We start from the raw sequence: 13,658 nt of genomic DNA, 5'->3' as shown, positions 1-13,658 counted from the left end.
GCATTATTTTATGGATATTTTAAGTTTCTAAAATATTTTCCCCAGATTTTGGGTGGGTTTTAAGACCCTTGATCATGTAATGCAAGACTAGTGATTACAGAAAAAGTGTTGTTTGCGCAATTGTTTTGTAAAAATCATCAAAAATCATATCTTTCATGTTTTACAGTAAGAACAAGTGGTTTCGAAAACTAACTCAAGGAACTAGTCCTCAGAAAAATAATATCGTGATTTGGTCAAGAAATGAGTGAGTTATGACCTTTTAAAATCTAGTAAACAAATCTGACAGGATGTTGCGGAGTAAAACTCATAAAAACATAGTTCAAACTTCCATTTTACCTAACGATATCAGTTTTTTTTTCTTAGATTGAGATATAACAACATTATATTAAATATATTATGTAGAAATACTTGTTTCTAACCATGTAATCTTACATGAAACCAAGATAGATGATACTAAACTTTTGAAAAATCGGTTTTTGGTGCTAGATAAGGCTTACATGTGCTCACCTTTGCTCTTGACTTTGGTTTGATCATGGATCATCACCATTTACAGAATATGCAACACGTTTGTGGTGGTGATCTACAAACATCAAGATCAAACAAAGGTTCTTTGCAAGAACATGCCTTAGAAATCGAAAATTAGAAGGAGAAAGTGAGTAGAACTTGGAAATTTTGTTATGGATCTTCAAGAGGTGTATGATAAGCACTTAACCTTTGATATATAGCTTCAAGAACACCCAAAATAAGGCTGAAAATTCGTGGTTGAGGGGCTGATGTTTAGAGAGAGAAAGTGAGGTTTCTAGAGAGAAGGAAGAGAGAAAGTGAGATTTTGTCTCTCTGGATAGACCATCTCTCTCGTCGTCTCTTTGGGGCTATACCCCACCAAAATCATCCACAAAACTCCAGTAATGTGAGTTAACTTATGAAAAACGAAATGGAAAAATCTCTTTCATCGTCTTTTTAGGGATTATGTCTCTAAGATCCCTTTTTTTCTCTCGTATTAACATGCAAAATCTGGTCTCGGATTTTGCAATATAAGGGCTAAGATGTAATGAGTGAGAGAGAGTGAGTAAGAGGTTGTGTATGGTCGGATTTTTAGGGAGGAGAGAGGGTTATTATGAGGCTTTTCTTAGTAAGGGTACCCTCTTAGAGTCTTCCCTTAACTTTTATAAAAATTTGGCTTTAACTTTATAAAAACTCTTAAAAACTCTAAGTGTTTTCATAAACTTCCAAAATTTTATTTCTTAGTTTTTATTGAACTATTTGTGTTTAGAAGTAAATTCATAAACTTGAATTATCTTGAATTAAGTTATAAAAATGATAACTTATGATTTGATATTTATAAAATCAAATTTTTATATTTCAAATAAATGAAATAAAGGTTCATAACATATGAATGTAGGATTAGACAATCCTTGGATTATATTTTTAGCTCATAATTCAAATTATGATGTGTGGATATTATTTCCAACTTGTAATTAAATCACATTATGATTTAATTAAATTGAATTTGATAAGTTATTAAAATAGTTAAGCACGTCATAGGTCCCGATTAAAATTTTTTGGTATTCTACATACCCATGAGCTTTAATCTTCCGAACATGGTTTTTGTGTTTAGTTTTGAGATTGAACTTTGGCACTTTACAAACTAGTTGGATTATTCACATATCAATGTGACTACTTAGTACAAGCTAAGTTACACTACTTGTTCCAAGGAATCTATTAAGTCGCGATCTAGCTCAACTTGTTGCATCTAAAGCCAAGTTATGTGCACGCATGGAAATGACAAGGTTCTAGATGAGTCCTAACCAGAGTTTTGACGGTTTTCACACATGTGGCCATGGAAGTTCGTCTATAGTGACTCCAGGCATGTGTCATAGCTTCATGTTTGTAACGGTGGATTAGTCGGTGTGCGAAAGCTGGCCTGAAACCCTTCTTAGGGAAGTTCCCTTTCAAAAAAAAGAGTAGACATTCAAGACTGTTTTCATTTTAAGTGATGAATTTTGCTCATTTTTAGGGCTAGTTATTCTTCTTTCTCTCTAAGGTAGGTTTGGTGATTTTTCTTGATTTTTATGATCATTTGTACACTTGATAATGTTGTAATCCCTCTTTGATTGTGCAACATACAAGATATCATCTCCCCCTTATGCATGTACACAACCTTTTTGGTTATGGAACCATATTAAATTTATTGTCTTATTATTGTTGTTTGTGTTTGTTAGACATTTTTATCTTAGTATTTCACATCCTATTTGTTATCTTTTTTATTTGTTGGGTTAACCCTTCTTCTAGGGACTAAGGGTTTTGGGTATTTCGGATGGTGTCTTCTCATTAATTGAAAAGGTTGGTAGTATACTCTATCAATTGGATTCCTTTTCCCCAACATAATGATGTTACTAGACTGTGATTGGCTCGAGAATAAAATCGATTAGTTATGGCTTGAGATATACCTAGCAGTAAAATGAAGAATTGGAAGACAAACCTTTTTGTCTTGGGTTGTTACCAAGGACTTGTTCTAATTGTTAAGTTAGACTCGGATTCGAAAGTAAAAATATTAAAGCCTTATATTTTGAGTGAGAGAGAGAGAGAGATGTATCATACACAGTGGGGAGAGTGATTTGAGTATTTATATGGACGAATGTTACGTGATACTCCGAAGGGATGAGATGATCTATCTGGTATGAGTGGTATCTTTTTTTTTTGGAACCGGCAAATAGATTTATATATAAAAGAAAAAGAAAACATGGGAAACAAAGTTGCAGCCACAGATCAGTGGCAATACAAAGTATCAGACAGAAAACATAAAAGACGAACAACTAAAAGAAAAAAGGGCATTGAGACCAATTTGCCCAGATTAAATTCATCTTGATTCCCTTGTTCTTCACCCAAAGAAAGGTTACTAATTTGACATATTCGATGACTTTTTCGGGTGGTAGCCGGTTCCTTTTGAAGACTTTTTCATTTCTTGCAATCCAGATTCTCCATAGTGTGGAATAACAGATTACCAGAAATATCTTCCGCTTTTTAGTACACGTTCCCCATTTATTGGCAAGGTTCAGGACATCCGACACCGCTTGGAGATCTTCCATGTGAGTATGCACCTTGCACCATCTCATTACTCCTTCCATGACCTTCTTTGCATAAGCACAATCTACAAGAATATGATCAGCGGTTTCTTCCTTCACATTGCACATCTGGCAAGTTAAATTTTCCATGTTTACCCCTCTTTTTACTAACTCCTTAGCTGTTGGGATTCTGCCCCATTGTGCTCTCCAAATAAAGCAAGAGACTTTCAGTGGGATTTCTTTTATCCAGTGGAAATTTTTGTTGGTTAATGGAGTCCGATAGTCCCATCTTGATCTAAGAGCATTTACTGTGAAAGAGCCATCCGGGGTGAGCCCACATCTCCATATAACACCATTATTTACTATTCGTTTGTCTAACACAGTTTGAACTTGGATATTCTTTTTCTTTAGATCATTTCCAATTCCAGCGATGTTATTCCATACCCCAGGTAACGACTTTGTAGAGTAACAGTCATCAGGTTTCGACTTTAGATTGTGCACACTCGTTATCACAGCAGCCCATAACTGATCCTGCTTGGTTCTCAACCTCCACCACCACTTTGTTATTAGAGAGACGTTTAGTGCTTTTATTGTACCAACACCTAACCCACCAGATTCCTTTGATGATGTTACCTTATCCCACGATATCCAATGGATCACTTTCTTTTCATCTGATCCTCCCCACAGAAACTGATTCCTCATTTTTTCCAATGTGTCAATAATGCCTTCAGGTATGAGTGGTATCTAATTGTATTCCCAAGTATCACCCGACATTAATGTATGTATGTTGGTTTCATTATTGTATCTATGGAATAAATGTGTGGATCAATGAAGGTGTATTGTGTTAGTGTGTATTATGCATATGTCTTGTCCTAGGCATGTTTCCCCGTATTATTCAAAGTGGGTAGGCTGACTGCATTTATTGTACTAGAAGAAAATGCTTGTTCTGGAACGACCTCAGGCATGACACCCATAACCACTGGTTGTTCCATGATCTATCTTTTTTTGTGATGGCATGCTTTAGCTGTACTTAGAATTTTATGATTATAGCTTACATTTTTTCTAAATAATCATATTGAATGTTTAAAATTTTCTTTAAAAAAACTATATCTCTGTAAGGGAGGAGGGAGTCATTCCCTCCCAACCCACTCAACCCACTGTCAGATCAGTTTTTCTCTTTCATTTTTCTTCATCTTTCTCAACCCACAACACACGGAAACTCTATCTTTCTCAACCCATTTAATTAAAAAAAATACAAAACAATCAAGGTAAAATCTTAATTAGCAATAGAGTTACCGCCGGTACCTCCAAGATATCACTCCCTCTTCAGCAGGTTGTTTAATTGGTGTCACTAACCCACTTCATCCTCTCGCTCTACTTTCTCTCTCTCGGTTTCTCTTGTACCATGTGTTTTAAGACTTGTACCTTAGTTGTTTTGTATTTTTTTAATTGAGTGGGTTGAGAAAGATAGGATTTCCGTGTGTTGTGGGTTGGGAAAGATGAAGAAAAAAAGAGAAAAAAACTGATGTAACAGTGGGTTGGGAGAGAATGACTCCCTCCTCCCTAATAATGATTTGAACTAATGTAGAATGAAATGTCAACACATTGAATAAACTGAGTTTTTTAATCACACAATTGCTATTGGTGCTCAGGTAGGATTCCAACTCGAGAGTGGCAACATGGTTCTTGAAAGGACCTTCTTTGGTGATAGTGGTCAAACCGGTCTCCCATGAATGCGATGTCTTTCAATATCAGGGGAATGGGTGAAGTTCACAGGATCGAATGGATCAAGAGGCTTCAAAGTGATTATAAGTTAGCTTTCTGTGGTATTCAAGAAACAAAACTATCTTCTTTTCGTGAGGCCGATTTACAACTGGCTTGGGGTAGCCTGGACTTTGATTATGACTTTGTGGGTGCTACTGGAAGATCTGGTGGTTTAATCTGTCTGTGGAAATTGGGATAAAGGTTTATTTCATAAAATCACCTCCATTAAGAACAGACATTTCTTAGAAATCGTGAGTTGTTGGAATGGTGTTGTTGGTGATACTATCTTCGTCAATATATACGCTCCTCAAGCCCCCTTGGAGTAGAAGCAGCTATGGTCGAATCTGGTGAATTTGATTTCTTCTAGACCTGTGAATTGGGTTTTACTTGGTGACTTCAAAAGCCACTATGGAAAGATTAGATGGACCTGTTGAAGTGCTGAGGAGAGAACCTTATCTGTTGAGGAACGGGAAACCATTAGAAACCGCAAGCAACAAATTATTGAGCTTGAAACTCTTAATCGGCTTGATTAACAAAAAAAAAAATCCAAAGTTATAATGTCTCATGGATGGAGATGAAAATTCTTAGTTCTATCATAATTTCCTAAAAATAAAGACTAGGAAGAGCATTATACATGGTATAATGGTGAATGGAAATTGGGTTTCTGGAGAATCGATCGAAAAAGAAGCTCTTCGATTTTTTGAGGAAAATTTTAAAAAATCCCATATTCTTCGATTTTTTGAGGAAAAATTTAAAGAATCTCATATTGTCCGACCACTACTAATTAATCAAAACTTCAAACAAATCTCTACAGACAACAATGATTTTCTTGAATAGGATTTTTGTCTCGATGAAATTAAAGAAGTTGTTTGTAATTGTGGAAGTGAAAAGGCCCCCCGGACCGGAAAAATTTACTTATGAATTCTTCAAGAGATATTGGAATCTAATGCAAGATGATATAATGCGCTTCGTTAAATTTTTCGAGGCTAGTGGATGTATTGCTAGGGTTGCAGTTCCTCCTTCATCACCCTAATCCCCAAGATAAAAGACCCATTCTCCCTTAGCAACTATAGGTCGATCAGCCTCATTGGTAGCCTCTACAAGATAACTGTCAAGGCCCTTTCAAATCGGATAAAAAAGGCGGTTGGAACTATGGTTGATGATACTTAGACTGGTTTCATCGAAGGTCGCAACATTCTCGACAGGCCTCTAACTACCAATGAAGTCTACTCTTGGGCTAAAAGATGTAGGTACAAAGCTTTTCTTTTTAAGGTCGATTTCGATAAGGCTTTTGATAAGTCTTTTGATTATGTTAACTAGCATTATTTGGGTTTTGTGTTGATGCAAATCGGGTTTGGGAATCAATGGCGTTATAGGATTAGGGGTTGTCTTGCTGCCTCGAGGGCTTCCATCTTGATCAATAGCCCACCAACCAAGGAGTTTCATATCTCTAAGGGGGTCCGGCAAGGAGATCCTCTATCTCCTTTCTTGTTTATCCTTTCCATGGAAGGTCTCAATGCTGCTATGAAATCTGCTTGCCATTCTTCTTTGACCCACGACGTTCAAATCCCAAACAATGGCCCTTATATCTCTCACATATTCTATGCTGATGATGTCATTTTCATCGGCAACTTGTCAAACACCAATTTCGCGAACCTTTCTAGGATCCTACGCTGCTTCCATGCTGCTTCGGGTCTTAAAGTGAATTTTCACAAATCCAAAGTGTTTGGGATTGGGGTTCTCGATATAGAGATCGCAATCTGTGCATATATCCTTGGATGCGAGTCGGGGTCCTTCCCCTTTTCCTACCTTGGTGTGCCCGTCGGTGCCAACATGGGACTTAAACGAAATTGGTCCACTATTATTGAAAGGGTTAATAGCAAACTGTCGGTTTGGAAGTCTAAAACTCTCTCATTTGGAGGTTGTTTAACGCTGGTTAAATCTGTGTTGGGATCTCTCTCACTCTACTATTTTTCGCTCTTCAAATCCCCCGTTTCTATTCTCAATCATCTCGAGATGCTTAGGCGACGCTTTCTTTGGGGAGGAACAGAGGAAAAAAAAACAAAATTCATGGGTTAATTGGTACGTGGTTCTTGCCGGTAAAGAAAATGGTGGTCTAGGGATTGGTTCCTTAAAAAGCATAAACTTGTCTTTGCTCTTCAAATGGATATGACGTTCCAAGTCCGAGCTCTCAGGAAACAGGTTATTTGTGGCATCCACAATCTTGATAGAAAGCCTGTTAGCAACCTTAGTATTCTATCCAACCATTTGTACATTTAGTATGGGAATTCTGAGTCCAACATTCCACACATCCAAACAGGGTAAAGCTCTTCTTATTATTGAAATTAATTTATGTATTTTACTAATGTTGGAAATTTACTATTTCCTTTTTAATAACTTTTTCATCAGTTTTTTTTAACTCTTTAGTTGATAATTATAATTTTTAAAACAATACTTTTTATTTTTACTTTGGTTTGATTTATTCGTGCATATTTCAGTTAATAAAATAATTTTTGTTCAATGAGACAAAAAAACCATTAAAAAATCTGCAAAATACATGAACATCGCATTTTATCAACTTATCAATTAAAACTCCAACCTTTTGTTTTTAGTGATTAAACCCTAATTTTTTTATTCATTAAGTATGTAACTGTTTCTTTGGTCATGTCGCTAAACTTAAACTAATTTTTTTATGAAACAAGTATCGTGTAAGAGTTTAGTGCTTAAGAAATTTGAGAAAGGGGCCAAAGCTGTGCTTTTTTATATTTCACCTAAAAATATCCAAAACTTGGTCATTATCTTTTAAGATACAAAAACCAAGACATCTAACAAAACAGAACTAAGAAATGTAGCAAATCAATGTAACACATAAAAAATAAAAATAAAAAAGTAAATTTTAGCTTTTATATTTTAACCAATTTCTTAACTTGATATTTGAGTAACAAAGTTCGAATAATATACATCAATTATCATTACATTCAATCCGTTCGAGTGCTAAAAAGTGTCATGGATCCTTGTAGATCACATACACGATGCTCACAATCTAACTTCCCCCATCTTGCATCAACTCGTTCACATGGAAACGTTGGCTTTCCAAGGCTAAAAAAATAAATCACAAAAGTCAAAATTTGACCACCACAAGTGTTCCAATTTACATATCAAATTTTTTATGTAATTCATGACATATTATAAGTTACCTCCGATTAACAACATTGTGCACTCGACATAACCATTGTGAAAACTCGCCTTGAGAACCCGCTTGTACAGGATTCGATCTGCCAAACATACCAATGCATCTTTAATGTTTCCATATATTTATGTGTCACAATTTGAAATTTAGAATAGAAATTTCACCTTAGCACTTCCTTGAAGTGATCCGCACATTCCTTGCAAGGGTATATACGGGATATTATTGCCATCTACAAACACGATATAAATAATATCATGTTGTTGAGTAATATTAGGCCATAAGAATAAAAGATGATTTAGAATAATCTAAGGGGGTATATAATATATTTACATACCAATTCTTTAACATCTTTTTTTTGCTGCCTGTTTGGGTTTTCTGGATACTGAAAAGTTTTATCAAAACTGAGAATGTTTAGTTAATGTCATGTTTTATAATGCTATGAATACAGATGATATACATGAAATAGAAAGAAGTGTAATTAATAAGAGAAAAACCTGAGCACCAAGAGTGTGAATGAAAGTCCAAGTGGCCCTTCCAAGCTCTTCTCTGCTCACTGGACCAGTTGAGATTTGCTGCAGAAAGGATAAACATGTAGAGAAAAATTCACGATCTCACAGAAATCTACAATTAAACGCCACTTTGATGGATGTGGAAAGGGGATTTGCATCAGAGAGATGCGTTTACTAATAATCATAAAGATAATATGGCGTACTCCTGATTCAGGAATTACATCGAACAGTTGGCGGGCATGATGAATTCTGAAGATTTTAACACTAAAGCTCAAAATCAAGTTTAATTAAGCCTCTGTTAAGAACGACTATGAAGAGTACAAAAAAGGGATTAGTTACCTTTGTGTGTGGGTTCGTGTGTTGAGGAAGAGAAGAAACAGAGGCTACTATCGGTGGAGTAGCTATGGGTGGTCCGGATGGAGAAACTGAAACATTTACATTTGTGAGTGTAGATGGTTTTTGGGGGATGCTAATGAATTTGGAAAGATTTGTTTGGAGAGACACTGAAATTCTTCCAATGGTGCTGCAGATTGCCTCCAAAGGATTATCGGACATTTTGACTGTGAGATGGAGAGCAAGAGGATGCCGTGAAAATCCTTCATTTCGATGAAATAAAAGCTTTTTTGTTTACGGATTTCGAATTAAATTACAAGAATTGGATTTTAAATTCGGTTATTTGTGTTTTAATATAAAAAAAAAAAATTTCTGTTTTTTGAACTAATTGTGACATGTATTATATTTGTTAATTTAAAAAAAAAATTAGATATAAAAGTCTAGATATTCGAAAACTTTAAATTTATAAGAAAATAAAAAAAATAATGAATTATTAAAATTTAAATGTTATTTTATATATTTTAAATTTAAACAAATAATTTAAATAAATAAAGAAAAAAAATTAATGAGCTTTAATTTGAGAATTTTGAAATTAAAATGTAAGTCTATTAATGAAATTGATATTTATTTATTACTACATTTATTGTAATTATTACATTAAAATATTATGTGGAATTTAATAAAATAAGAAAACTCATAAAATGACATGTGGAAAAAAAATTCAAAACAAACAAAAAAACATTTAGCAATTTGAATGAGAATGTGACATGTGGCAAAAGAAAACATTCATTTATTAGAGTAGATTATAATTTATCAATTCAAAACATGTTAATATCTCTCTCTCACACCCACTCACCCACCCCCACCCCCAACAAACCCGCCAATGCCAACATTGATGTTAACCTCATCCAACCCCTACATATAGTTATATACCACAACCATATACATGCTATCAACCGAACCAATAAAGTTTGTTACCAATACATGTGGTAACCAACATGTTTGGTTGGTAATACCATACTAATTCGGTAAATTTGGTGTGCTGATGGCATTAAATTTTAAATACCATGGTAATATCGTACCAACGACCACACCATTTAAATATAGGTGGTCATGGAATGGTCGTGACACGATGGTGGTTGGGCTCAAAACCCTAAGCCTCGGCCTTGAGCCCTAATTAAGCACCTAATGATTAGGGTTTTGGTTCATCCTCAGCCTCTACCCTTTGGAGAGAAAACCCTAAGTTGAGTGTGTATGTGTGTGTTCTTGGTGATTTAATGTGTGTATCTTTGTGTTTCGAGCCCTTGATATCTTTTGGGAGAATAAGAAGGTGATCATTCCTTGTAGATATAGTTGTTGTTGGTAAAGAGTGGATCTTCTAAGCATTTCCATGCTTCTGAAGGTATAAAGTTCATACCTTTCTTCTTATTGGGTCATTATGCATGCTTAGATGTTCATTTATGGTCTTTAGAAGAGGATACTTGGAGTTTCGAGCAACTCCACGGTCTTGGTATGTTAGTTTTTGGACCTTATGGTCCTATAAAGTCGAGTTCTTTCACTTAAATCAGCCATGCAAGTACCTTTTAGGTTATTTTGGCCCCTTTTAGTGTTAGGGTTTGAGATCTAGGTCTCTAGAGGTCAAAGAATGGATAAAGTTGAAAATTTTATCCATGCATAGCTTAAGCTGATCCAGATATGAGCTTTAGGACTCTGGACATAAGGGTTAAGAGTTTAATAAGTTAAGTTGTTAATGGACGTAACTGTGTCACGACTAAGGCCTTGCCATGACGTGGTGGGCTGGGAAGTCGGCGACTGTTTTGTCACTTGAAAACCACGGCACAGCTAGGGTCTGGTCGTGGCGCGGTGGTCAGTGAGAGTAGACCGTTGACAGTTGACATTTTGACCAGTTTGACTTTTGGTCAACTTGGAGGCTTAGGTTGTAGACTGAGATGTGGCCTTTATTTCTTATAGGTGACTCGTGTAGCTGACTATGTGTGACTTATAGTATTGTTGCTTCAACTTTTGATTCAGGTGAGTCATCTCATTATGTTGTGTAGGACACTAAGTGTCAATGTATGTTTTCTTGTCTTTGTGACTTGTATGAAAGACTATGGGTGGGCCATAGTAATTGCATTAAAAACTATGGGTGGACCATAGCATGAAAGACTACAGGGCGACGATAGCAATATAAGTGATTTTAAGACTATAGGTAGACCATAGCATTCACATAGGTTGAAATAAATCCATAGGGTGGGGCCCACTTTTATGTGTTGTATGTGTTATTTTGGGGAACTCACGAAACTTTATGCTTATGGTTTAAATTTAAATGTTTCAAGTACTTCTAATAGCAAGGGGACGGACCCGGCGTGATTGCACCGCATCTGCTTATTAAATTTAGGATGTTCTGCATTATGACTTTATTACTCTGATTTTATTTTTAAATCCTTGGATGATTACTCTTTATGGTTATATGGAATGTCTTATTTGGATTTTAAAATTTAAAACTTTTTCTTGAAATTTTGGAATGTTACAAGTTGATATCAGAGCCTTTGTTTGAGGGATTCTGTAACATCCTTTTTCAGCATGTTTTCATTTCGAAGTGATGAACAAGGTTTGAGTATTAGCAGGGTTAGAATCCTTGAATAAGTCAGTTATTGGGTTCATTTTGAGGTGGATGCTATATTGGATGTTTTGGGTATTCGGTTGTGACTTGGAGCAAAAAGAGTATTTCGATAATTTGTCAATCGGGCTTTATGGGAAATGGATTTTAGATTCGGGATATTTGTTGGCAAGTATGAATTGATAATAGTGTTGAGCGTCTCGATGCCTTTCTATGGATATATGGATGGTCGAGATCGGGGTTGTATCGAGTGAGTTATGACATTCGGAAGAGTTAGGGTTTGGGGGAAAACCCTAGTACGCGGGGCGTACCGAGTGATACACAAGGTGTATCGAGGAGAAAAGGTTTACGTGAGGCGTAGCTGGGAAGAACACGCAGCGTAGGTGCGAGGTTTGAGCCGGGGTGCGCGGCCTCGTACGCGGGGCGTACAAGAAGATACGCGGGGATTCGTGGATCGCGGGTCATGAGTTGAGTAACAGATTGGATACGAGTGGTTCCAGTTCTGTGTCGGGACAGACTCCTTTGTGAGTTTAGGCTCTATCTGTGTGGAGGATGTACAGGTTGGGATTCCGGAGTTTTCAGATGGATTTCATTGTGAGTGGGGATGTTTCCCATCTGATGTTTTAGACCGGCCAGATCGGTTTGTTGGTTTGAGGAGAACCACGACACGCATGACCTAGCAAGTAGTAGACGACATGGGTCAGAGGTGAGGTGCGACTTCAAATCGTTGGTAGTAACCGCTTGGGGTAAAGCGAACTTGGTGATTGTGGGTCTAGTGAGATTGATTAAGACAGTGCGGTTTGATAGAACGACTGTGAAGTCGTATGGCCGGATGTGCTAGAGTAGCCTTTAAGGTTCAACTTTTAGGTCGGGAGCTGACCTGGTACTCAGAGAAGGAAGGAACATTTGAAGGGAAGCTGAGGCTTGTAGTTTGGGATATCATAGGATGTTCCCGACCGGGCATTGTCATTATTTTAGTGCCTGAGGGCAGAGTATTGAGGTTCATTCTTCTTTGGGTTAGTGGTTTCTGTTGGATTCGGTTGTCTTGGGGAGGTCATGTTACGTTCTGATTTTTCTGTTGCGCTTCTCGGGTTGTTGGGATGATTTGAGTGTTAGCAAGGAGTGATTTCGAGGGTGAAATCTAATTTAAGTGGGGGAGAGTTGTAACATCCTGTTTTAGTATGTTTTCATTTCGAAGTGATTTTGGGTATTAGCAGGGTTAGAATCCCTAAAGAAGTCTGTTATTGGGCTCATTTGGAGGTGGATGCTATATTGGATGTTTTGGGTATTCGGTTGTGACTTGGAGCAAAAAGAGTATTTCGATAATTTTTCTATTGGGATTTATGGGAAATGGATTTTAGATTCGGGATATCTGATGGCAAGTATGAATTGATAATAGTGTTGAGCGTCTCGATGCCTTTCTATGGATATATGGATGGTCGAGATCGGGGTTGTATCGAGTGAGTTATGGCATTCGGAAGAGTTAGGGTTTAGGAAAAACCCTAGTACGCAGGGCGTACCGAGGAGAAAAGGTCTACGCAAGGCGTAGCTGGGAAGAACGCGCAACGTAGGTGCGAGGTTTGAGTCGGGGTCTGCGGCTGGGAAGAACCTGTGAAGTAACCATGCAAATATACTTGGTACCCTTAATATTTACCCCTCAATCGATGTGTCGGTTAACCACACACGCTCCAACGATACTATGATAAACATTAAGTTACCCTTTGCCTACCTTGTTAAGTCCAGGTTAGTGTGTCGGTTAACCACACACGCTCCACTAACAGCTTAAACAAAGTGCAAAGTGTAATTTCATGGATTAGCACCTTATTCACATTTTCCTAAGTAACTAAGATTGAGAATTTATAAGTGTTTAGTTACTTAGTATTTATCATTATACTTATAATGAAGGGAGAATTATAGTCCTTGTCCTACTTGTTCGGCTAACGACCCTCCACCGGTCAAGGAAGCGGTGAGTGAGAGTGGACACCCATTAAACTGCCATTTTATAGGCAGTAACCTTATACCCCCCTTATAGACCGGCTTTGTGAATGAGGCCTACTAATGGTAAGACGACTTGCTCTTATACATATAATATATTAAACTTTTAATATTATAATAGTATAAGGGTGTATTTTAGACATTTAAAATACTTGGTGGTTTAATCTATTAATTAAACTAGA

At 36.7% G+C, this 13,658-nt stretch overlaps 1 protein-coding gene across 1 annotated transcript; it reads right to left on the bottom strand.

Annotated features, from left to right (window-relative positions):
* Positions 1–7,711: 7,711 nt before the first annotated feature.
* Positions 7,712–9,139, bottom strand: ERV1 (Erv1/Alr family protein). Its single transcript, XM_079072486.1, has 6 exons — positions 8,868–9,139; positions 8,514–8,591; positions 8,354–8,401; positions 8,184–8,248; positions 8,027–8,104; positions 7,712–7,928 (listed from the first exon to the last, which is right to left on the bottom strand). Exons 1-6 carry the CDS (start codon positions 9,081–9,083, stop codon positions 7,808–7,810), a joined length of 606 nt encoding a protein of 201 aa, XP_078928612.1. The 5' UTR covers positions 9,084–9,139; the 3' UTR covers positions 7,712–7,807.
* Positions 9,140–13,658: the final 4,519 nt, after the last annotated feature.

The sequence above is a fragment of the Lactuca virosa genome, chromosome 9 (genome assembly GCF_052849685.1).
Source record: "Lactuca virosa cultivar CGN04683 chromosome 9, Lactuca_virosa_CGN04683_v6, whole genome shotgun sequence".
Lineage (NCBI taxonomy): Eukaryota > Viridiplantae > Streptophyta > Magnoliopsida > Asterales > Asteraceae > Lactuca > Lactuca virosa.
This window is presented reverse-complemented; position numbering and strand designations above follow the sequence as displayed.

Excerpts from the sequence above, each read along its gene's own strand:
- ERV1 (XM_079072486.1), bottom strand. The coding sequence starts at position 9,083 with ATGTCCGATAATCCTTTGGAGGCAATCTGCAGCACCATTGGAAGAATT. Across the intron at positions 8,249-8,353 it reads AAAAAGATGTTAAAGAATTG|ATGGCAATAATATCCCGTAT; the intron begins GTATGTAAATAT and ends TCGTGTTTGTAG. Across the intron at positions 8,105-8,183 it reads CACTTCAAGGAAGTGCTAAG|ATCGAATCCTGTACAAGCGG; the intron begins GTGAAATTTCTA and ends TATGTTTGGCAG.